The sequence below is a fragment of the Erithacus rubecula genome (assembly GCF_903797595.1).
Source record: "Erithacus rubecula genome assembly, chromosome: 10".
Lineage (NCBI taxonomy): Eukaryota > Metazoa > Chordata > Aves > Passeriformes > Muscicapidae > Erithacus > Erithacus rubecula.
Genome location: NC_136662.1, coordinates 6,749,498 through 6,774,488, shown reverse-complemented (window position 1 = coordinate 6,774,488; position 24,991 = coordinate 6,749,498). Strand labels below are relative to the sequence as shown.

Below are 24,991 nucleotides of genomic sequence, written 5' to 3'. Positions count from 1 at the left end.
AACAAAGTTAGCTGTTCTGAAAACCTAATTGCATCTTCACCACAATTGCCTCCCCCTCCTCTGCATTTAAAATATGCCATATGCTTTGGTGGCTTTTTTATACCCTCTCCCACAGGTATTCATGTCCTGCGGAGCAATTGGAAATAGCCGCTTTTGCTACCTTGATTGGAAGAACCTGAAATCATGGATGGATAGAAGAGAGCTGCATTCAGGAAAGGTTTGAAAGTCTTTTGTTTAATATTGTTCTCATCTCTCTGAAAAGAGAGATGTTAAAAATTAGGGTCTGATCTGAACATGCTTTTGAAATTGAAAAGCTTAAAGTTCTTAGCATTGTGTATAATCTGGTCCCTAAATTTTGGATCTGGGTGGATTTCTGAATGAGTTGTTACTGTTCTGGAATGCTGTGCAATTTTGTTGATCTTGTCCAGCTAAAAAAAAGTAGTCTGGATATGCCAGAAGGTATGAAACCGTCTGACCTCAAAGCTTCCAAGATACAAAGGGTACAACCACTAAGGTGAAAGCAATGCCTTCTACAAATGTGTGAAAATCAGTTTGTGAGCCAAAGGCTCTATGTAGCAAATTTTTGGAATATGTGTATTTCCAGAAGCCTTGGTGTATGTGGTAATGTATAATACATCCAGAACCAGAAGAAGTTAGTCAGCATTTTCAGAAACAAATTTCTGCATCTTTTGTGTCCATACTAGTTTGGTTGAAGAATGTAGTCCAGGCAGAAGTTGGAAGTGAAGGGTATCTTTAAAACTCTTCCCAGTATAGCATGTTGAATGCTTATAAAATTTGTCGCTTTAATCGTAAATGGAATTTTAGGGCAGATTGTAACTTGAAAATTTGTACACTGAAAGGTATATGCAAGACAGTAATTTTTAACTCTAGACTAGACTAAAGTACTCCCCAGTGTATGGATAGAAAGATCTGGTCTCAGATGTTTACCAGCACAGTGTATTGGAAATATAGCAAGTTCTCAATTTCAATTTTTAAATTATTAAAAGGAGTAGTGTGGCTTATAGCTGATTACAAAATTGTATACGACTGAGATAGTGAACATTTGTTAGTCTTTTCCTCTCTTTAATGCATTTGGTTTTCCTCTCTGAGTAAACTTCCTCTCTTCTTTTGCTTTGAACAGACTGAGCTTTCAGTGATTCCTGCAATAATTCTCACAAAAAATGGAGAGAAGCTGAAGTTGCATATGCAGCATATTCAGCTTTTCTTGTAATCTGGCTCTATGTCGTGTCTGTGTCCTTATGGCCATGAGAGACAAACTGTTGTGGCAAGTTCTCTGAGTGCAGCTTTTCAATGGATCTCCCTTTTGTGCTCTTAACTCATGTAGATTCAATTGTCAGTGAAATCCTACAGTAATTGTTATATTTGGAAGCTGAATTACTTTCTTTTAGCTTGAAAGTAGTCAGAAATTACAGGTAGTCACAAAACTTTGCAGATTTCAGTAGCAAATACTCCTGGTAAAAGCATCTCTCTGTAGCAGACACAGTAACTAGCAATGTAACAGGGAAATTCAGATATGAGTTGAGTTCACCACCTTGAGGGTTTTTTTGAGACTGAAGATGATTCTTTCCAGAGCTGATTTCTGTATCAAGACAGTGGTTAAAAACTGTAGCTCATATATATTGTTTGATCTCAAATTTCTGACTTAAAATTTCAGACTTGAAATTTCAAACCTTCTCATAACAGACCACACAAAGCTGCTTTAACAATAAATCTGAAAAATATAAATGGGGGAATTTCTGTCCACCAGAAAGCTGTGCTTGAGGATTTCCTGGGTACTCCAGCAAAAATAAGAGCCCAGAGGCCATTGCAGCAGCCTAGGCTTAAAGAATCCCTCATGTATCAGTGGTGATGAGAACCAAAAGGAGTCCTTGAGATATCTAGTTTCTCCTTGCTTTCTGTTCTGTGTATATCCTGATAAGTTTTCAGCCTGCACAGTTAATTAGACACATAGGAACACATAAAATAATAGCTCATTGAGAAACTGAATATTCCAAATATGGACTTATATAAAGTGTGAAGGGAGATGGACAGAAATGGCATTCCCCTACATGGTAAATAAGATAATAAAATAATTACATAAATGAATGTGGAATGGTGTAACAGGTGTGCTTACAACCTTGAGTATGAGCTGGACAATGAGCCTTGCCGACGGGGAAGGAGTAGAATTATGTGAGGCCTTATGGATGTTAACAGCAGTTGTGATAAATACTAAAGTACAGAAAATCTGAACTGAATGTTGAGTCTCTTTGCTACAGCTAATTACAGGCTCAGGTGGAAGTCAGTGGTGAGTTTCTCCTTTTAATAGTCTGCCTACTTCAAGCCAAATAAATAAAGAATGAGGTACTTGGCGGGGAGAAAACAAAACCCATGTTTTCCTGCTTGAAGTACAAGATTTTAAGAAATAGTAATTTTTTTCTTGACTGAATGATAATATAATGCAAAATAGTTACCTACCTTAAGTTCTCTAAAGAAGATGCTACTCCTAGCCCACTCAACAATGGAGAAGAGGGTTTGGTCAGCCATTTTACACATAAGCCCGAACGTGTTGAGCTTCTCATGTTTGCTTCTGTTGGCTTGTTCTTGCTGCAGGTACGCCATGATTTTGGCTTGCACTTGCGGCTCATCAGGCTCACATTTCAGGAGTTCCAATATCAGGTGTGGAATACTTGCTGGTGAGCTTGTTTGATAACTATCCATGTATGAGTAGCCCATTATTGACTCTGGTGAGCTAGTGTAAGGGTCAGGGTACTCAGATTTGATAGCACGGCTTGGAAAGTGGCCGTAGGTCTGGTAGCCTTGCAAACTGCCGTGGGGCGGCATTGTCATGCTGATGGGAGAAGTCACAAAGGGACTCCTGTCATAGTCTGTAGGAGGCAAGGCAGTGTGGTTCAGAGGTAGGCCTTTAGAAGCTGAATGGATGTTCTGGATTGCAGAGGATATTGTCAGGTCGGTTGGCATTGCTTGGATCACCTGAGTCATGGCTTCCAGTTTCAGTCCGTTTGCTCGGATAAGAGCTTTCTTCTGCTGCTTCAATGCCCTGTCTCTCTTGTACATTGGTCCAAACTTGTTTCGACCGCCACGCATCCGGTCAGCTCGCACAGCTGTCAGGGGAAGGGAGGAAGTAAATCATTATTAACACTTGGAATCTACATTCTTAATCAAACATATATTAGGAAAGAGCAGAAATGTAAAATGTAACTCTTTTTTTTTTTTCAAATTCAGAGTTGCACTTTTATTCCTAAGGAAAAGGATTTATTTTGACTTAACAAATGTTGCTTTTTCCTAGTGATTTAAATGTCACATGCATATATTACTAACAAAGAAGGACTTCTCTGTACATTGATTAGGACACAGGGACAAACACAATGGATGGCTACAGGAATTTCACACCTGCTATGGGATCATGTGGAAATCTCAATGTACATTTGGGTTTATATCAAGCTATTATGTCATTAAGAAACAAGGGCTGAAGTCCAGAATTTGTCTGAGACGTATCCAGCAGACCACATTGTCTCATAATAATCATTCCATTACTGCCTTCCACCGCAGCAAAACATCTGAAATGTAAATTGTGAAATGTTCAGTAGTCACAAAGAGGAATACATTTCTCTTGGCAAAAAGGAAGCATTTCCTTTTGATGATTCTGTCCAGGTTGGTGTAAAACTTTGAGGTTTCTAGTTAGCTGAGTTCTATGGAAATGTTTAGCTGCAGTTGGAATGTGCAGAGAGAAAGCTATCAGCTTGCTGCCTTCTACGTGGCAGAGAGAAGTGAAACAGAAACTATTGACACTGTTCTGGCTTATAATATCTCTGGAATTAGAAATAATTAAAACAAATCCTACTCAACAGCTGCCTTGGGAGTCATAGTGGTGGTCTCTGTCGCGCAGTGTCTGTCACCATGGGATATATGTAATGGACTAGTGAGGAGCTTTCACCAAGCCCACCTTGCCCAACGGCAATTACATTGAAAGAGGAACCTTTGACAGCCTGGTGACACATTGAGACTGCTGAGATTGCTGGAGGTTAAGTTCTTGAGCTTTTTATCTTAGGGATTAGTAGGACATTAAAAATTTATTATGAATGCTAGATACGCATAATACTGTACCTTATCATAAGGACTTTAACGTTTAATGATTTTTTTGGTCCATGGTAATTTATGAACTAGACTTTTAAGGCTATATATATCACTATCTGGGGAACACACATATAATGTCACAAGTATTCACAGTTAAAAGAATACATGTTCTTCCAATTTTCTAAACAAGGCAAAAGAAATTGTATGGATGTGTAGGTAAGGAAGCTAAACTATATTTTCTGCAGTACCTTTAAAACTACAGGTGCTTTGCTTGAATTTTTAGAAAAAATGAGCTGCCAATATTACTGCTGAATGTTGACTTTAAACAAAATGCATGAAATCAATTGTATCACTAGTAAATGTAATTACTTTTAAATCTGTATACACAGTATCCTCACAGGTACTTTGCGATTAAAAACTGTTTGCCAAATTGGATTAGCAAATGCTTTTGTATAAATCCCACTTAAATTTAAGGTGAACTTTGTGCAATGACAGAAGACAAAATTTGGTCCTGTATCATTGTCAGCAAGGGAGAGGAGTTAAAAGTAGGAGTAGACAAATGTATTTTATCCTTCTTCTTAAAGCCAACAATGAAAAAAGGATTCCACATGTCCTGTAATTGTACTATTTGAATTTGGAAGCACATGTGACGATTTAGGATGCTTAGTGCAGTGTGTCAGTGCTAGCTCAGTCTTGTGGGCAAATACAACTCTGTTGAATCAATCAAACTGCAGGAGGCTGATTTTATCTTCAGTTATACCAACAGCTTCCCTTTGCCAGAGCCTGGTGACTGGCTCTTATCCTTTCTGGTTCCCTTCGTGGCTTACGGTTTTCCTCCTTGGTCTGATTTTTTCTGGTTAAGCATCTAGGGTAAATGTCATTTCATACTTCTGTAACAGTAAGGGAATTTAGGAACTTCTCCTTGGTCAAGGAAACATGTCATCTGCTGTGTAATCTGAATTTTAGTATTTTATATATCTAAGTTAGAATGAACCATGTATGATTCGCAAATTCAAGTTGATATTTTTGAATTCGGTTATCTCAAAGGGTGTTGTACACTTTTCAGTGTTCTGTGTAGATGAGAAAGTGAAATGAAGTCAGAAAGCGTACTTCAAAATGCCTTATCCTCTTTCAATTGCAATAGCCTCACAGGTGTAGCATCACAAAATATAGGACACAACTTTAGAGATTATTTCCTTAATCTCAAAGGCAAGTCAGTGTGAGAAAAACCCTTATTTTATCTATTTTTTTGTGTTCTGCCTTGTTGTCAAAAGAACACATGTAAAGAAACCAAAGCAACCCAACCCTAAATAAAATACAAATAAAATCAGATCCCACTCTCCACAGCAAATCAATATTTTTTTCCTAATCTGGACACTTGTTAACAATTTTATGTTTAATCTAAATTAAGTCTTTTTAAAAAGCTGCAAAACTATTCAATCTACATCAATGAATTCACAAACTTTAAAAGTCTGAAATGTAAAACTGTAGACTATATGACAAAATGGATTCTGGTTTTGACTGGTCCCTAAATGGTAGTGATCTACCATTTACTTATTAGATTTTTTTTTTAAAATAAAGCAACAATTTCACTGACCATAGAAGTAACCTTTTAATAAAGTAACCTTTTATCATCATTTCAAAGACATAACTATGTAATTTTTAATATAAAATAAAATGCATTAACATCTTATCCTTTATTTATAATATAGTTAAAGATATCAGCAAGACTATAGCTCTTACCTTCCAATTTCATTCCAACACTTAGACATTTTTGAAATCGACAATAAGGACATCGTTTTCGCTGTGTTTTGTCAATCTGGCAATTCTGATTTTCTATACATGTGTACCTTTTGTTATTCTGGACTGTTCGCTTAAAGAATCCCTGTATGACAGACACAAAAGTTAGCCTGTTTTGCTTGAACTTGTGTTTCATTCAGCATGTTATGGAAATCATTGTAAAATAATTTTCAGATGCCATTCAAGCACTTACAAAGTTACATAGCTTATATCAAATTAGTCAGCTGAACCCAGGAGAAAACCACCAGATTCCAGAGGAGGTTTTCTTATGTTAGAGCTATGTTTTATAGACTTCATGTCAAAACTTGGTGAGACTTTAAGGAGGCTGTAGCCTTCTCTGCTTCTAGCACCATTGGCAAAAATAGTGACACTGACTGCTTTCTTTTGTATTTTTTAATCACTGCAGAATTATTGGTGCCTCCCTTTTAAAGTAGTTTTATGTTAAATAAGCAGGAACACTGTTGCAAAGATAAGAGAAGTACAGAGTACCTCTGGCTATTTTACATCCCAGTGGGGCATGCTTGAGGCATAGTAAGTGCTGGTCGTTCACTTCTCATTGATTATTTTTTAAATGAAAATATAGTGAACTAAGTTAATTCCATGCAACTGTTTTAAATGGCATTGTTCTGGCAAAAGAGCTTCACTTACAGTGCAATGCTTAAATAACTGTAAAAAAACTTTAAAAAATTTTACATGGAAAATCTGACCTGTCATAAATTCACAATTATTTAAACCTTATAGCGCAATAGACCAACACAGGTGTATTCACGTTTCTATATGTTAATTGGTTACTTGACTTTGTTTATCAAGTGAACTCTGACAGTTACAGTTTGCATGAAAAAAGTGCATGGTCATTATAATGGCAGGAATCTACATTGCAAGGATGAAAATAAAAATCTTAAGAAAGCTGCATCATATTTTGCAAAACTGATCTGCATTAAGGATAATCTTCCTACTTTGTACTCCAGAAAAAAGAAATATAAATCAACTTAAACCACTATTTAGCACAGTTAGCAATGAAAGTTGCTCTAGAACTACATAATGATAGCAAAATGTGAAAAAACAATGACAAAATTACAATGCAAAATAGTCCAAGTTGTTTGCTTTTGTGCAGATATGTCTTTCAAAAAGACTTCTACATCCTAAAGCTTTTTTGTGATCAATTATTTTATGTGAATGTATTAAGAAATATATCAAAAATAACCCGAAATATTATACATCTGGTTTATTTAATTATCCTTTTCCCCCCTGCTTATATTTGAAATATTTTTGCTGTACTTGTGTTTTTTATGGAGTAATTAGTACAGAACCTTGCAGCTTTCACAGGTGAGAAGTCCATAATGGTACCCAGACACTTTGTCTCCACAGACTGGACAGAGCTCTTCAAGGTCTTCATCATAAGAGTAATTCACCATTTTAAACTGAGACACTGAGGGAAAGGAGAGATAGCATATTCAATTAGAATTTACATTACTAACTCAAATATTCTGCAACTTTCTCAACTAGAGAGAAAGCTTACTTAAACAAGCACACCACTGAATATAGGGAGAAAAAATTTTATTTTAAAAACAAATTGCATGGAGACATGCAACTTCCCATCATCAGCAAATCTGCATGATGTAACAAAGTGTAACAAAATACATCAGCTTCTAAGTTTTATGTTCTAAGTATTTATACTTAAAGAGTGCCTTTAGCCTAGTCCTTATTTTATGGAATCACAAATTGAAAGATTTTGTGAAAGATTTAAATGCGAAAATGCTCACGGACAAGCTTTAAAAAGCAGAACGAAAAGATTGTCATTTGTATATTGAAAGTAATTATTTTCCTTTGAAGTTTTCTTTCAACATCAGCTCGCAAATTTTCACCTAGACTAAACTTGTATCTCACAGACGCAGCACTTTTGCACCGTGTGAAATCCAAGTTAGTTACTCGCAAAACCAGGTTAGAACGACCAGGTCAGAACGACCAGGTCCTCCGCGCCTCCCCAGCCCACGGTCTCGGGGTGACCGCCCGCCCTGCGGGCCAGGGTGAGCGCAGCGTGCCGGCACCGCGGGCTATGGCAGCCGGCAGCTCCGCAGCCACGGCGGGGACGCTTTTTACTGGGCACGTGTGGGCAGAGGGACTCGAGCCGGGACCGCCGTGCGCGGGGGATGCGCTCAGGCTCTGCCCGGCCGGCGGACCCGCGTCCCCCGCTAGCCGGGGCTGGCGTGAAACCTGCGCGCCGCAGCCGCCCGAAGTTTCTGCCGCTCGGGGAAAAGGCGGGAAGGAGTCGGCGGGCGGGAGGGAACGAGAGGCTAAAATATGCGGAATGAAAGCGCGGAATGAAGGCAGGGAGCGTGCCCATTCGAGCCGGGTTTCCCCCACAAGGAGCCCGGTCAGCCGCTCCCGTTACTCCTGAGAAGAAACCCTGCTGCTCATGCAGGGCCGGTTTCCTTCCCCCTCCCTGCCGCTAAACCTCCGACCTGTTCGGCAAGAACTGTGGCAGCGGAGGACTGCTGAACACGGCGAGAGGCGCTGGGCATCACCGCTGGACTGTTTAGGATGTCGCTTCTTTGTCTTTAACTCTGCGACTGCCACGATTCGGGGGCACCGGGGCGGTCAGACTCCGCCCGAAGCCCCCCGCCCGGCTGCCCGGCTTACCAAGACAAGGGCTTGCACCCCGGCGCTCGAGGGAGCTCCTGAGGAGGGCGGGAGCATTATCCCACTGGCGGCAGAACGCGTCCTGAGCCACCTCGGCACGGCCGGGGATCGCCGCCTGTCAGCGGCGTGGGGCGGACACGGGGCGGCCGCGGGCGGAGGAGGAGGAGGGCCCGGCCCTCCCCTCTGCTCCAGCGGTAGCGGCTCCAGGGTCCGACGCTGGGACTAAAGTTGCCCTGCCCGCAGGAAAAAGTGGGAAAGTAGGGGTTTTCCGAACGCCGCGCCCTTGCACGGAGCCTCCTCCATAGGAGAGGAAAGCAGCGGTCGGGTCGCGCCCCCAGCACCTCCGAAGCCTTCGGCCCACCCTGCCCCTACTTCCCAGCAGGCTCCCAAGAGGAGCGGAATTAGTTTCGAAAGCGCAGCCGGGACGGGAGTTTCTGCCCCGGGAGAGTCGCTCGGGGCGGGCGGGCATACCGGCAGGGAGCCGACCCTCCGCGCCCCGCTCCGGCCCCGACTAGGGCACCGGGAACGGCCCGGTCCCGCCACCCCACACAGACACTTCTACGGCTCGAACCAGCCCAGCTCGAGCATCCCTCTGCCTTCCTGGGCAAATCCACCACGGAGTCGGAGCTCTCTCCTGCGAAGTTTCGCGTCACCACCACTGCCACCTGCACGGTAGCTGTGGGTGCCGCACTCGCGGGACGCAGCCCTCGGGTCCCGTTTCGGGACTGTGCGTGACACACGGGGTGCTCGCCAGAACTTTCACGCGTAACTCCATCTGCCATTAACTTTGAGGCAGTTTTGCGCAGAACAGGGATTAGATCGAGATCCCCTGGATCTGCAGCGGGGCCGGGCAGTGTCCGACATCTGCACCCCAGTGCAGGTTCGCGCCGGCCGGATGCTTGGCAGCTCCTCGGCCCGTCTGCACCTTCTGAGCAGGCCCTTGTCGTCGCCTCGAGCTGGCACCCCGGTCCCGGTACCCGTCGAGCCACCCTGAAAGCCGGCCCGCGAAGACAGGGGCTCGGCGGGGCGCGAAGCGGTCGGTGACGGGGCAGCTCGCAAGCAACTGCCGCAAACTTTTTTGGCAGGACGAAGGGGCAGTTTGCCGAGGGAAACCCGAATGCGCGCGGAGAGGGAGAGCCCTGCTTTTGCCCCCTTACCTTGCATGTTTTCCGGCATCTGCCCCTGTTCCCCATTCGACCGGGCGAGTCCCAGGGCCTCGGTTTCCACTTTGGGTAGCATGACAAGGCGGCTGCGGGCCGGGCTGGGGGCTCCGTGTCCGTCCGCGACACCAGCACCTGGACACGGCAGCACAGATTTAGCTGGAGCAAGGGGAGCTCGGCGGCGGCTGCCTCTTCCCCCTCTTCCTGTTTTTCCCTTCCTCTGCTCCACGGCAGCCCTTGCCCAGCTGCAGCCGGAGCACCGAGCGGCCCCGGCCGCCGGGAGGAGCCGCCGGGTGCCCGCGGCTGGGGAGCCGCGGAGCGGTAGTCGGGCTGCAGGCGGCGGGGGGCGGAGGAGACAGAAGGAGGAGGAGGAAGACCGGGGGTGCCGGAGAAGAAGGAGGAACCCCGGGAGCCCTCAGCAGCTCCACCCGGGGCTCAGCACGGCAACAGCCCAGCGCCCCGATCCATGCGCAGCGGCACAGTGCACAAGAGCACTCTGCCGCCGCTGGTGCTGCTGGACAGGGTTCCCACCCCCGTCCCCGTCCCCCTCCTCCCTTCCTCCCTCCTCCTCCTCCTTCCCCTCCCCCTCCTCCTCCCCCTTTTCCCCCCGGTACAAGTGCGGAGGTGCCGAGTCGGGACCTCTAGCCCCGGGCCCGCGGGGAGGCGCTCCCGGAGCCCGGGGGCTACAGGGAGCGAGGTCTCCGGCGAAGGGGGGCCCCGACAACGCCGCTGCAGCCAATAAGGCAGAGGCGGGATGAGCAACACCCCCAGCGCACACACAGGCACAGAGCACACACAGTGGCCCAGTGCAGTCACCCCCTACCCGGTTCTTAAACGGGGCTGCGATGTGCGGGTCTGGGCTGTTGCCTCCCAGCCCCAGCGGAGCCCGACGGGCGACCAGCCTCGCCAAGCCGGGCTACTGCCTTCAGCGGCCATGCCTCTTCGCCAGTGGGCAGCCACGCTCAATCTCTCTTGGGGCCAGTGGGGAAATGCCCGGCCACCGGCAGCCGTGTAGCCCCCGGCCCTCGCCTTCCCAATTGGCCGGCGGGGGTGGACAGCGGAAACCCCTGCTCTTGTGGCCACGTTGCCGCCGCGCAGCCCTGGAGTCTGAAACAAGCAAGTGAGAACCTTGTTGGAGCTCGCTGTACCTATTCAGGCTTTTTGTGTCTCCCTTCCCTAAGCTTCTTGTGAAATCGGTCAGTGCCAGTGGCATCTTTTGCATAAAAGCCAAAGCCCTGGCAGAGCCGTCGCTTGAGCCCCTCTTCCCCGGCTCACAGTGCAGCAAGCGGCACTATTTTCCAAGTTGTCCCAAAGAACTCGTTTCTTTCAAGCGTGTGCCTCAGCGGCGAGAGCCAAGCGGTCCCGCGGCGCGGTGTTGCGGGGTGTCCGGGTGCGACTGGGTGATTTCTGCCCGGCGAGCCGGGCCGGAGGTCTGCCTGCCTCGTTGGCCTTTCCGCCCCTCTCTCCGGGAGGGTCCCTGAGGTTCCGTGCCGTTCCTACCGCGCCGCATAGGTTTGATGGTGTGGGATGAGCGGTATTTGCACCTTGGAAAACATCCGAGCCCCTTGTCGAGGCGTTCGGTTGCCCGTACTTCTCTGACTCTTTAATCTGTGTAAAGTGTTGTGTATATATTAAAAGCTGGAAATGTTTGGCGATGCAAACTGCTTCCGATGGAAAGTGGGGCGCGGAAGTGTCTCTATCGCGGAGTATGGCATTTCCCATCGGCTGGGAGAGCGACAGTGAAAACTGGCGTTTGTTGTAACTTTGCTGGTGATCGCAGGGTGAAGCCTCGCTTGACAAGCGCTCCACATGCAGAGAGCGGACTCGGCTGTGCTCCTAACTTTTTGCATCCAGTAGCTAGGAGACCTTTGCTAACTCAACGCAGATTCCTAGCCAGCTCAACACCAGCACCACCGGAGTAGAAAAGGTCTTTTTCCCCTTCTCTGTGCAGCGTTTTATATTTGGGGGATGATTCCAACGCTCAGAGAGGCCCGGACCTCTCTCTCTCCTTCTATTCTCACCTTTCGCCATTCCCTTCTGGCGGGAGCTCGAGCGGGCGAACGATACAAGCGTGTACATTATTTCTCAAGTTATAATTTCACAATTAAACAGGTAGTCTGCAAATAAGTTCTAGGACAGCAATATGGCGAGATGCGGGAGCGAGAAGCTCGATGGCTAAGACGGGTCGGCCAAAAAAACATCTAGAGAGAATGACCCCGTTTCTAGGCAGAAGTAGCTCGGGTTGAGACCCTGTCTCCGCCCTTGGGAAGTTATTCCCAGGTGCATTAGCTACAAACAATCCCTCTGTCAAGGGCCACTGTGTAGATCGCCTTGCGCTGAGCCCGAGCGGCTCAACACTGGCGGCGACAGGAGCACAGCGCCGATCGCGCTCCCTCCCGCCGTGAGGCTGCGGTCGGGGCTCCCCGCGGGACCCTCGGGCCTCCCGAGCCTGCGGCCCGACGGGCCAGAGCGCTCCGGGGGCGGCTGGCAGAGGAGGGGCGCCTTCTCGCAGCCCTTCCCCGCGAGAGAAAAGTTGTCAGAGCGCAGCTCCAAGAGCATTTACAGCAGACCATCAGGGCACCTGCATCAGGGTCCTGCAGCCCGCGGGGCTCCATCGGGACAGCCGGACCCTCCCTGCCGCTCGCCGCCGGGTGGGACACGCCGCTTGGCGACGCCCCGACGGAGCGCTCCGTGCTGCCGCTCTCGTTACTGCTGCTCCGGGAGGGCAGTTTTGGGGAAAAGCCGGGAAAGGAAACTCCGCATCCGGACCGGGCAGGCGAAACCAGTGCGGGTGCTGCCGGGGTCAGGAGGGCTGCGGCTCCCGCTGGCACCGCGGCCAAGTGCCCGGCAGGCGGGCGGCCGCGCAGGGCTGGCTCTCCCCGGACAGCACTCCCCGGCAGGCACGGCCCTAGCACCGGCCCCGGGCTCTTCCCTCCTACTCGGGGGCTTAATGTCATTCTGCCAGGGAATTGTTTGGAGCGAGTTCCAACTGTGCATGGCAAAAGTCACTCTGCCAGCTATCGCTATGGATGAAAATACTTTGGAGTGGTTATTACACATCCACATTTCTCCGAAGTAACAGTTTAGGGCAGTACATATTATAAATGATACCTGGTCCCTTGTGGCTGCATTTAATTTATCATGGAGTTCTAGCTCTCACGATTGCCTTGAGCAACCTTAATTACCCTTTCTTCTAATCTCTTCTCCATTCCTTACCAAGTTCTCCAAACTTTTTTTTTTTTTTTTTTTTAATGCGATTTCTCTCCTGAGTTTGCCTGCCTTGTTCTGACTTTGCCTGAAGGTCTTGATTGACGCGTGTAATTATAATTATAAAAGATGATGGCTCGGGGAGCTTCCAGCAGCCTTGATTAGAACAAGGAGCAAGACCTGGAATACTTTATACTTCTCTATTTAAATGTATGTACATTTACATTAAAAAACGTCCGCTCTCTAATGTTAAATAATCTGAAGCTTTTTCACCTCTTTGTTTCCAAGGTAGATGTTTCTGTGTGATGATATTTCAAGGCAAGTTCCGATTGCTTACAGCTTTCCGAGAGGCCACAGAACCTGAGGAAATTTCAAAGCCTTTTTCCCAAAGCAGAGGCCATTCCAACTTGAAATGGTCTGCTGATGAGAAGCAAATAGCATGCTCTCTTCGTGCTTTGTGTCGGGAGGTGTCCCGGAGAAGGTTTGATTTACCTTCCCAGCAAAGTGGCGAAAGTGAGCGTTTGTGGGGTGGGATGGGGGGGAGGTAGATGTCGAGGAAAGACTTCCCAGAAGCAAATGAAATAAATAACTTCCGCTGGCAAGTCTAATTCTAAACCGATCAAAAAGACTTAAAGAGAAGTATTTAAAGGGAAAAATCCGCATCCTGTCTCCCTTTCTCTCCCGCTGAACATTCCCGTTTGCCGCCAGCGCAGAGCCACTCTGAGCCTTCACTCAGTGAAAACAGTGACTTCAGCCGGGCTCAGGGAGGGAGTCAGCATCACGCGTCCTGTCCTCGGCACAGCGTGGCAGCCTCGGGCACAGGCTGTCACTGCCACGGGCACGCAGTGGCGCTGCCCTGGGAAGTGCCCCGGAGAAGGCAGCGTGAGGCAGGCACGGGATTCCTGTGCAGCTGGGAAAGTTCAGAATGCGATTTTGATGCTTGACCTCACACACCTGTCACGCCCAACTTTACGAGACTGTTACAACCAGGAAGAGCATGGCTAATAATTTCCTCTCTCCTCTCCTCCTCCTCTCCTCTCCTCGCCTCTCCTCTCCTCTCCTCTCAGCTCCTCCTCTCCTCTCCTCTCCTCTCCTCTCCTCTCCTCTCCTCTCCTCTCCTCTCCTCTCCCTCTCCTCTCCTCTCCTCTCCTCTCCTCATCCTCTCCTCTCCTCTCCTCCTCTCCTCTCCTCTCCTCTCCTCTCCTCTCCTCTCCTCCTCCTCCTCCTCTCCTCTCCTCTCCTCTTCCTCTCCTCTCCTCTCCTCTCCTCTCCTCTCCTCTCCTCTCCTCTCCTCTCCTCTCCTCTCCTCCCTCTCCTCTCCTCTCCTCTCCTCTCCTCTCCTCCCTCTCCCTCCCTCTCCTCTCCTCCTCCTCTCCTCTCCTCTCCTCTCCTCTCCATAATCAGATCGCCCCTACAGTTCAAAGGGCAGAGTACCTCAAAACCTTCCAAACCCCGTAGCCAAGGGTTTCCTCTCATCATTTTGCTGAGGCAATATTGCATTCAATTCCTAGGGATTCATTAAATGGAGATTGCTAGTGCCTCTAACTCAGGCTTTGGGAAAGGAACTGTCCCCTATAGAAAAAAACCAACAAAGAATCTGGAACAAAAATCCGTAACTTACAAAATCAGTCCATACCAAACACAGAAATATGCTTCCCCCCATTTTTTCTTCCTCCTTTTTTTTCCTGTTTGTTTGTTTGGTTTGGATTGTTTTTTTGATCGACTGTCAGCAAAACAGAGTGCATGCCTCAGACCGAAATACTTTTGTAGTAAAACGCACGCCACAGAAGATCACGTCTGTGCCTGTTTCCTTTTTTGTATGCAACTAATCATTCATTTTTGCTTTACGGAGATGTCGTTTCTCTCTGGTCCGGCATAGAAAGCCATTTCCAAACGGTCAATTATTGACCGAGAAGCTATTTTTCAAGCTCGGCCAAGCTCCTGCTGCCCGCCGGAATGCACTGCTCTCTTATGAACACCTGGCATCAGCGTGATGCACAATGACAGGAGAGCGGAGAGAGGAGCGAGCAGGGCCAAGTGGGTGGTAAAACATTGCTCTGATTGCCTTTCTTTTATTGGTAAGTGAGTCATCAGTGAGGTGTCGTAACACTCCACCGCGTCCCGCCGCCGTCTGCTCCGTCCCGCCCGGGTCGGGGCGCGGGTCCCGCCGTGCCCCCGTGCCCATTGCTCGCTCCCGCCGCACGCGTGCGGGCAGGGACGGCCGGCACTTCTTGCTGCACGGCAGTGTTCCGGCACACATTCTCTGAACTAACTGGAAGGCGTGGAAGGGCTAAAGCATGCCCGGGCGCCCTTGGGGACGCGGTGAGCCGTGCCCAGCGCTGCGGCAGGGCTTCCCTGGATCGATCCCGTCAGGGACAAACCGTATTCCGTTTCACTCAACAGTTCCAGGTTTGCAAGCAGGGAACTCTGTTAGAAATTTCCCCCTCCCCTTCCTGACTCGAAAATACATGAATTCTGTACGGAAAACGCCTTCCACTAGGTGCCCAGCCTGTACCTGTTGCCGCGGGTGGCGCGGCGGGGACAGGCGCTCGCTCTGGGCGCTGCTGTGTGCGGGGCGGCGGCGGATCCATCAGCGGGGCTCCTGCTCCTTTCCGCGCCCCCGCGGCGGCCGAGGCACTGCCCGGCCCATCCCCACCCCTCCGCCGCCATCCCATCTCCCCTTCCCAGCGCGGATCATCGCTTTGCTCATCAGGCTGTTTTGTTTCTGTCTGTGCTGCCCTTTCGGAACCGAGTGTGGAACCTCTAGTTAAAAAACTAGAGCTTAGTCTGGAAATAGAACTCCAAATATATTTGTATATACCGCAAGGCTCCTGTCAGGGCTGAGCGCCGGTCTCTGTATCATAAGAGATAATTGATTTCTATCCTGCACAGACAGGCTTAAAAATGAAATTTCTTTTACTGAGGCAACTGACCTTGATCTGCTCGTGGAAAGAAGAGATGGTTTAGATTTGCTTCTTCCCTCCCTCTGCCCCTATGTTTCAAAGCTTAGAAAACTTCATTTAAAAATAATTTTTATACCTCATCTTTATAATAAAAGAAGTTTGCATTCATACATATCTATCTGTCCCAAGGTTTATCCATACATAATGTAAAATCATAAACTATGAGAAGATAAACTAGGCATAGTTTACACTGAGAAATCTTGATAAGGGTTGTGTACATATGCATGTTGGTTCGTTGCACGTAAGAATGTATTAATATATATTAATATAGAAGGTTGGATATCTATGCAATATATACATAGTATATAATAGTCATGTAATATGTGAGTGTACTCTAGATATTAATAATGATCTGTCATAAGAAGTTTTGGGGGGTTTCCCCACAAGACAGGCGCACACAATTCTTCCTGCAGACAATCCTTCATTTTCACCCTATATATATATATATATATATGATAAATTTGAAAGCTGACCTTTAAATTACCCACATGGACAAGTAGGTCAAGGCATTTTGTCAGTAGTGGAGATCTCGTTCAGAAGACCATACGGACCATCTTTACTTTGCCTCATGTATTTTGGTGTTTAAAACCAGACTAACAGAAAAAATCAGATGTAAATATAAATACTACCCCTTTTATAGGTAGCTCATTTGCAGTATAAGCAAATGAGGACAGGAAAAGTGGGAAGAAAACTGATAAAAGTAAAAAGTAACAGGAAAAGTTCACTGATATAAAAAAATAACCTACAGCATGTCTTACAGTCCTCACACAGCTCAAACTGTTCACTTCTGTGAAAGCTTTGCCTGCATAAATGCTAGTCAAAATTCTGATCCAAACTTTTAAAGATAGTATATGCCGTCTTTGTTAATCATATGAAAATGCTACTATTCATATTACTACTAAACATAAAATCTAACTTTGCCAAGCTCCATGAGCCCTAATTTTAATACTGTTAATTGCCTGAGGACAGACATTAAAATTAAGATGGCAGTAAGTATTCTACAAGCTGAAAAGTGTCACAGTTGGAAACTACAAGTAGATTATTTTTCCTCTTATATAACCATATTTTTTAGTTAATGAAACAGTTGTTTCTGTTAAATAATCATAGCTAATGCTTATAAAAATTGCATAGTGTCCCTGATGACACTAAGACAAGAGGCTGATTAGAGGAAAAATAAAACAAGTCAAGTATCTTTGTATTGCTTCAGAATCTGGAAGAAGAAAAAAATCATAGCACTTCCATAAAAACATTTATAAGTCCATATGGTGTTTGTCATCTGGAAGATAGGAGGTACTATTAAGATTTTGTGAATCCTAGTTGCCTCTTTGATCATATGACTATAAACCTAAAAGCAGGTGTCAACAACTGGTAGTGTCCACTCACACTCCAGCTCCAGGCTGGTTGTGTTTGCTCTCCAAGGTAGAGATCCACTGCTATTTATATCAGTGGAGTCTGATTTGCACTCATGGGAGCTGGAAGATACCCTCCTTGCTGGGAGGAAGCTGTGACATGTCAGTGATTTATAACAAAAACTAACTTTTCACCAGAAGAGGGAATGCACAGAGTGCATCCAGCAAAGCAGGAGCTCCCTGACAAGGGCAACTCATCCTCTGTGGTGGGAAGCAGCAAGTCCCTGGCCTTAGGGGTTGATGACTGAGGGTGCAGAGGTTGTGACATCCTTTCACAAACCCACCCACTCTTCTGTGGTTAGAAAGGAAAAAGTGAAGGAGAATGGACTGGACAAAAGAAAAAGTCTAGGGATAGGATTTACTCTTATGAGCACGTGACCCTGCTGCTGATTGTACTTATACCTGGGAGGACAACTTTTTCTCCTAAAGAATTACTCTCCAGTGCAAATAAGGACAGAATCTGGCTCCTTCCAATTTTGTTCCCCCAGCTCCAAGCAGAGGCCCTCAGATTGATGCATGTTCCATTTAACCCTTACAGGTACATGGTGATCAGTTCACAAGGCTGAGTTAGGTGAGCTTTTCAGAGATGCACCATGTGTTCTGGCTGAACAGTGTAATGGAAGGACAGAATCCTTCCCCTGACTCAGAGTACACAGGATTTTGGAAAGTTTCAGGAGATTTAGGCTTGCTTATTTCTAGGCCATGCTTTGTGAATCTGTGCTGGTATTATTTGTGACATAGCACATGTGTAAGTGGTATGGTGACAAGAGTCTCTGCTACTCTCTGTAGCAACCTCTTTTCTCATATCCACATGATTTTGGGAACCAAGATGCAGTCTTCTGGAAACCATGAAAATGGTATTCAATTGGTCTAAATATCACAGGTGAGTGTCTCATTTTCCCTTCTCCAATGGTTTTATCCTTTCATCTTAAGAAACATTATCTGAGTGACCACTCTTCAGGTACATGAGATGTATAATTATTTTACTGTCCCTCAGGGGAGGGAACCAGATGGTCCCTCTGTGGCAACCAGAAAGAGCAACAGTTAGAGAAAGGCCAAGAGGGGAAGCTGCACTTGTCACCTTTCCCATGTATTCCTGGGGGCAGACCTGTGCAGAGGAATACCCCACACCTGTAGGGAAGCACAGGGACTCAGGGGATATCTGGTTGAAACACAGTTGGGTCCAAGGTGGGAACCCTTCCCTGGGGGAAATAGCAGCTCCACCCAGAAGATAAAGATCAGCTATGTTTGAGGCTATTTCCTGCAGCTGTTGCTGCGCCCTCCATCCCCACAGTCCCAAAGCTTCCCTTGATGGCAAGGTGCCCACATCACACCCAGCACCAGGGCGAGCTGCTTGCCATGTGATGACGCACTTTGGGGCAAGAGGAGGAAAGCGTGCCCTGATTCCACTTGTGGGCCAAAGATCCCTTCTTTCATCCCTTCCAGGAACTGCTGTGCTGAGGCACAACCTTGCAAAACCCTGGGCTGTGGAACCTGCAGGCTGCTGGGCTGGCTTTTGAAGCACCTTCTGCTCCATGAAGGAGGGTTTCCCTTGGTAAGCCTTCTGCAGCCCTGCTTGGCCCCAGTTTCAGCCTGGGCACAGCCTGGTGGGACAGGGCATGTTCACCCTGACAAAGAAAAGACACCTGTCTCCAGGTGTGTGGTGAGAGACAGAATGGCCTGAGACAGGAAATGTGTGGAGAAGAGCAGGGAGGTGAGGACATGCACCCACTGGGGCTCAGCCAGAGCCACTACAGCCTGGGACAGCCTGGGACAGCATGGGACAACCTGGGACAGCCTGGGACAGCTGGCTGTGCAATGCCCCTTGTGCTTGCAAGCCAGAGCAACCTGGTGGCTTTCTGACAGGGAACGGGTACTGTTTCCATATGCTACTGAAAGTATTCACTTCACTGCTGCTCTGAAGTCTTAACTGACTTCTACTATCCAGCCCACTCCCACTGAAAGGCATATCTTAATTTTTAGCTGTAAGAAAGAATCTGCATTTGACAGAAACTACAGTATTACTGAAAAGACACAAAACCATTCCTGAGGTTTTCTTCAATATGAATTATCAGGCCAGAAGCAATTTAAATCTAATTTTTGCAAACGTTTCTACATGCACATGCACAATTTCACAGTAATTATCAGTCATACTAAAGACACTGTTAATTACCCAATGATATATATTTGATAATTGCATTATCTCTAGAGAAAATTGTTACTCTATGGTTCATCTTTTGTTTTCTTATATTTTTACATGGTATTGTAAAATTCTTGCTAGGCTAAATATATGTGCAGATTAATCATGGGTTCACCCAATTGTAGTGATTTTTTCAGTTTGGATACCCAGAAATCTAATATATTTATGCAGAATCTTCAAAACAGTTAGAAAACTTTTACTTACCAGCTGATGTGTGTCCATGTTTTATAGATTCCTGTATGATGGCTGCGTGGGAACCAGAAGACATTATTAGGTGTAAATATACTGTACCCTTGGGTACAAGGGGTACAACATTGAGTACAGGAGAGGTGCAGCCTGTAAACTTTTCTGGCCTTGAGACCCAGGCTATGATAGCCTTCAGTGAAAGTCGGCGTGATGAACAACAACAAAAAAAAATTACCAAGAATTCAGAAAGTAACAAGCATGTCTTTGAGTGGACTCTGTACTTTTTCCAGCATTAGTGACCTGCTGTAAACCATGTATCCCATTTCATGATAGTCTCTAATCAGAAGAATTGCAACTTGTGATAGGTTTGGCACCATCACGTGATTTAGTACAGCTTGATAAGAGACCCTGTTATAAAGTGACAGCAAAAGAGATAAGAACTGTTGGCAGATAATGGCAGAGAAATGATTAACCTAGAGTGGAGAGGTGCTATGAAGCCCAGAGAGGGGAAGGTTGTAAAGTTGTGGGGTCATAAGATCATACTGAGTGGATGAAAAGCCATACCAACATGAGCGAAATGTCTATAAACTCAGACTTGTGACCTGTCTTCTTGATGTCATCACCTCTTTGCACAGTGGACAGCAAGCATGGTTGTTTTGGCTTCTGTAAACACTCTCTGGATGGCAAAACAATCAAGCATTAATTCCTTAAGGGAGGCTTCTGAATGTTCTGAAGATTCTGTGCTCTGACTAACAGCACTAGCAAATCTCTGCTGATAGTTTGTCACACAAAACCATTTTATTGCCCCAGTCCTCAGGCTGGAGAGTAGCTCCAGGTTGTAGCAATTTAGTTGAAAGCATATACTACTTTCTCACTAAAGAGCTTTACAACATGGTTAAACATTGATATCCCAGGATTATGATACGTAGAGTATTGCACTCCCCTCTGAGGCTGTGAGGCACAAACCCTACCCACAGCATGTCAAAGGGCTGTCAAGTGTTTGGCTTTAAGCAATTTTTATGAAAGTGGGCAGCTGTGCAGATGACTGGGTGATGTTTCAGCTCAGCTGTGAGTGGGCCAGGTTCTGCTTTCACCCTGTCTAGAGGCAGGGCAGGGCTGTGCCAGCTCCCAGCCTGAGCACAGTGTGCCTTGCTCTGCAGTGCCACCGACAGCCTCTGCAGCTCCAGCCCAGCAGATTAAGTCTGCATACCCTTTGTGAGATCAGACTCAAGCCTGAATAATCAGATGGTATTTTATATTTCATGTCTCTTGAAAGATAGAGTGAAGTTGTTCCACTGTGGACTAGATCTGAAACATCTTGAAGTCAGTGAGAATTTTTTTCTCTTTAAACTTGCAGAGGGCTGTAAAGCAGCACATGCCTTTTTATATACTTTGTCATGATGGTTAGATTTTGGTAATACAGTGGCAACCAGATTTGTTCATGCACAAACTGAACTGCTTCTGTTAGCTAAGATGAGAGCTTGAGAGCTGGTCTGAAAATGGGGCTAATGGGGCAAACCAAGCAGTGACTGGGTTTTATGTCAGGAATCCTAAATTTTCACTTGGTCTGTGCAGTAACTGCCCTTCTCTAGAGGCCATGTTAGTAAGGAGGACAAGAGGTACTGGGAGGGTCTGGTTTTCCAAATTCTTATCTTCATATTTGTCACTGGAAAAAAATTAATTTCCAAGTTTGATTAAACAGGTATTGTAAGTGTTTTTTAAGAGCCACTGATTTTTTTTTTATCTATTTAGACTGAGTGAAAGCTGGTAGCCAGCTTTTAAAACAGATTTTGTATAAGCCTAAATAATTGGGCTCTGTCTCTTTTAATACATTTGGTTATCAAATAAATTTTCAATTCTATTCATAAAAAGTGGAAAGAAACATTTATTCCATCAGAAAAGGCATGTCTTTGCAGACTGGGGACAAAAGAAATGAAAAATACTGCAAATGATACTGTGGTTAGAAACTTTCCATTGTATCATCAGAGACATTGCTGGAGCACTGTTGGCCCATCTTCAAGAGCTCCTATAAAGGAATCTGCCGTATGTGGGGGAGAGAGATATTAAATCATAGGAAATATAAAGAAACTTCATGCTTTTGGCTTCAAACACTGTAATTCCTTTCCCTTTTTGCATCAGTATCAAATGTCAGGGTCACTGAAAAATGTTCTATTTTTCCCTTTTTGATACTTTGTCTCCAGGGATAGAGGAATGTATGCCAGGTGCATAACCAGACAGACTTTCTTTGCCTTTCTTTATACCTAGTCCAGTAGGGGAAAAGAAACTCCTGGGGAAACTCCAGGACAACCTATATCAGCCTGTGATCCAACAGCTCAATGTGTTTAGCAGTGATCCCTTTGGAGTCCAAGTGAAACAAGTCCATAATGAGGCTTATGAGTTGTGCCACTAAGTACCTGAATTCACGGCTGATGATTTTGCTTGATCAGGAATTTGAAACTGTAGCTTTTCATGAGTAAGGCAGCCACTGACCTCACTCAGAACAGCTTTTCCTGACTGTGGTTGGAGCATCATAGACTCATCTTGTATTTCTGTTTTTCAGTATTCCCCTCTGCCTTTCTTTCCTTCTCTTCTTTTAATCCTGAGAAGTTGAGATGAGTTAATTTTGTTATTTTGAACATGCTTTTCTGTCTCAGATCTTTCAGGAAGATAATTAATTAATAAACTTTTAGTTTCTTTTTTATTTAGCCAATTCTTCTGTGATGCAATTGTCCCTTGTTTGTCTCTCTGACAAATGTCCCTCAAAGAAACACTCCTGATTTCAAAAGTTTGGCAATAATCCCTCCTGTGACTCTTGCACATCAAATTATTTTGCAACCTTTACCATAAAAATGGAGAAAAAAAGAATTTTTCCTGCTGTATGCATTTCCATAGGTGGCATTTCATTTGGGCACGTAAGAATATTAAGAAATAAACCTTGAGAATGGACTGACTAAAATTAAAAGTTACCTTTTCAAAGAACTTTAATCCCTGACTTGAATATCTTGGTGTAAATTTAGTGAGCTCAGTCATGATTTTGTAATTTTCCTGTAACATTTTGGCTATTGTCTATCTGAATTCAGCATGTTCCTTGTCATTTTCCTCTGCCATCTCAATGTATTGTTGATTTTATTATCCATACAACTCAGAAAAGCTATGTGCTCAGCACAGCACACATCCAATGAGGGACATGATCCTCATTCTACTGAAAGTTCAGGGCAAACGTGGCATTGATCTTGGCATGGTGCCCTCCAGGCATGAGCTCTCTGCTCCTGAGAGTAGTCCAGTTGGTTTCAGCTGGAGCTTTGCAGAGGTGGAAGGAGATTTGCAAACTCTGTTCTTTGATCTAGAAATCACTCTTTTAAAACTTTTCTCTATTTCAGTCATTTCAGTGTTCCTCCTGATCTATCACAGATATTTAAAATTCTTTTGGATGCTTCAGTGCGTTTTCTCCACCTTCATGAATTTTATTTCACATATGCAAAACCAAGTCATTAAAATACAGTTTTATGTCTTCTCCCTAGTAGTTCTGTAAAAGAAATTGGGAGAATCTGATATATGTGATGATCTTTATCTTTTTGGATTTTTCAGTGATTACAGTACTGAAATTGAAGGTTTAGTGGATTAAGCAATTTTCATCAGTTGATTCTTAATTCTTGTTTGGTCTTGTGGTATGACTGCACTATTAAAATTTCTTGTTAGTTTTGGTTTTCTCCTTGTATGTATTTTACACATTATGTTTATCATCTCAGTAGAATGCAATGGCATTAAAATGCATTTCAGTGTCTGCTACTCCTTTACTCAGGATTTTCAGCATATTGGAAGGGAACTCTGGAGAGCAGAAGCTTCTGCATGGTACTTGCTTTATGGGTGTCAAAATATGAACTATTTTCTTTGATTACATTTATCAGAATATATTGATCTCTCATGTTTCTGTTATCTGTTTGGATGAATACAGTTTAATGCAAACCATATTTGGAGATGAATAATGAACTGTAGAAATTGTACAATTTCTTCCTGTAACTTTTTCTTAATAATTAAAAAATTATTTCAATGAATATTTCTGCTAATAAATTAATGTCTAGAGGAGGAGGTAAGTGCAGACATTTGTAAACACTTTTTTTAATGTTAAATGAACAATCAGGTAATCTCCAGGATTGCTAAAAAGAAAAACTCAGTTTAGTGTAGATGGAAGCATACAGTTGTGGATCACAAAAGTTCTTCTTTAGCCTTAATTAAAGGAATAGCATGAGCTTTGTTGGGGCTCACATTTAATGCTAGCTCTCTGCACTGAAGGGAGAGAAGTTTTTCATGACACAAGGAGTTTCATCTGTTGGTCTGTCTATCTGTGTAAGTAGCTTCAATTTAAATTTCTTGTATACCTTCTTTTTTTTCCCCACTAATCTAACTTCTTGGTGTACAAAAAGAAAGTTATTGAATAGTTATGGACCTTTCCAAAGCTTATCTAGGAGATATTTACTGGTAATGGGAGCAGAGTGTTTGACTTTGTGAGAAAAGAACAGATTTCAGTGAAACAGGCAGGGTGAAATGACTTGCATGTATGTAGCAGTAACAGGTGTTGTGAACTCATCCATCATCTCACACAGTCCTCAGGAACAGACAACAGTTTCTTCCTGGAACACTATTGATAAAATATCAGGAATTTATAGGATGTAGCGATGACTCTGTTTCTACCCCTGTTCCCCCACTACAAAAACTTTCCAAAATCTTAGAGTTGGAGGCAGGATGGGAATACTGAGTCTTATCTCAGGAAGATAATTTGTGAAAGACCCTGAGTGTTCTGATGAGTTTCTGATTAATTTCTACTCCTGAAGGAAGGTACATGTGTGCTACACCACACAGACTGCCTTTGCTTGAGACCATGGAGTAAGTGTAAGCTGAATGCGAACAAAAGGTGGAAGACTGGGAGAAGAGAGAAGTTCAGGGTGGCATTTCATGTCTAAGCAGAGGGGGTCTCCTTACTGAAACTCATTTATTGCACCAGGAACAGAAGGATGTCAGGATGAACTGCAGAACCATATGTAGCACACTTGGCAGGCCACATTCCAGCTGGAGAGAGGAGAAATCAAGGCTTAATGCTCAAGTACTGCTCAGATCTGAGCTCCCACTTTCTTCTGTCTTCCCAGAGAGCACGTGTGGAATTTGTTCCAATTTCCAAGCTGACTTTCATCAGGAAGGACACTGGGCAGGAGAGAAAAGTAGGGTAAAGGGCATTCAGAAATAAGGATTTCTGATCATTTTATTAATAACTGTGAGAAACGTAGCAACTGGCAGGAGAGATAAGTGGATTTTCCTAAGCTCTATTATAGGCAG

The 24,991-nt window shown here is 45.1% G+C and overlaps 1 protein-coding gene and 1 long non-coding RNA gene across 6 annotated transcripts in view; one reads left to right on the top strand and one right to left on the bottom strand.

Moving 5' to 3' along the window:
- The window catches only part of NR5A2 (nuclear receptor subfamily 5 group A member 2), an 87,943-nt gene extending 67,929 nt beyond the window's left edge, over positions 1-20,014 (bottom strand). The window contains exons 1-5 of one of the 4 annotated variants that reach the window (XM_079313770.1): positions 19,679-20,014; positions 9,693-9,830; positions 7,206-7,324; positions 5,839-5,980; positions 2,476-3,122 (exon numbers count right to left, since the gene is read on the bottom strand). In XM_079313770.1, the coding sequence (XP_079169896.1) occupies positions 2,476-3,122; positions 5,839-5,980; positions 7,206-7,324; positions 9,693-9,830; positions 19,679-19,742 (1,110 nt within the window). In that variant the 5' untranslated portion in view covers positions 19,743-20,014. Of the gene's footprint in view, positions 1-2,475; positions 3,123-5,838; positions 5,981-7,205; positions 7,325-8,535; positions 8,671-9,692; positions 9,831-10,843; positions 11,131-19,678 lie in introns of those variants that run through there. The other 3 variants (XM_079313771.1, XM_079313772.1, XM_079313773.1) reach the window with 3 other exon arrangements.
- Positions 1-24,991, top strand: part of LOC306805720 — a 118,502-nt gene that overhangs the window by 4,751 nt on the left and 88,760 nt on the right. For both annotated transcript variants that reach the window (XR_013775278.1, XR_013775279.1), the window contains exon 2: positions 116-217. This is a non-coding gene — a long non-coding RNA (uncharacterized lncRNA). The remainder of the gene's footprint in view (positions 1-115; positions 218-24,991) is intronic.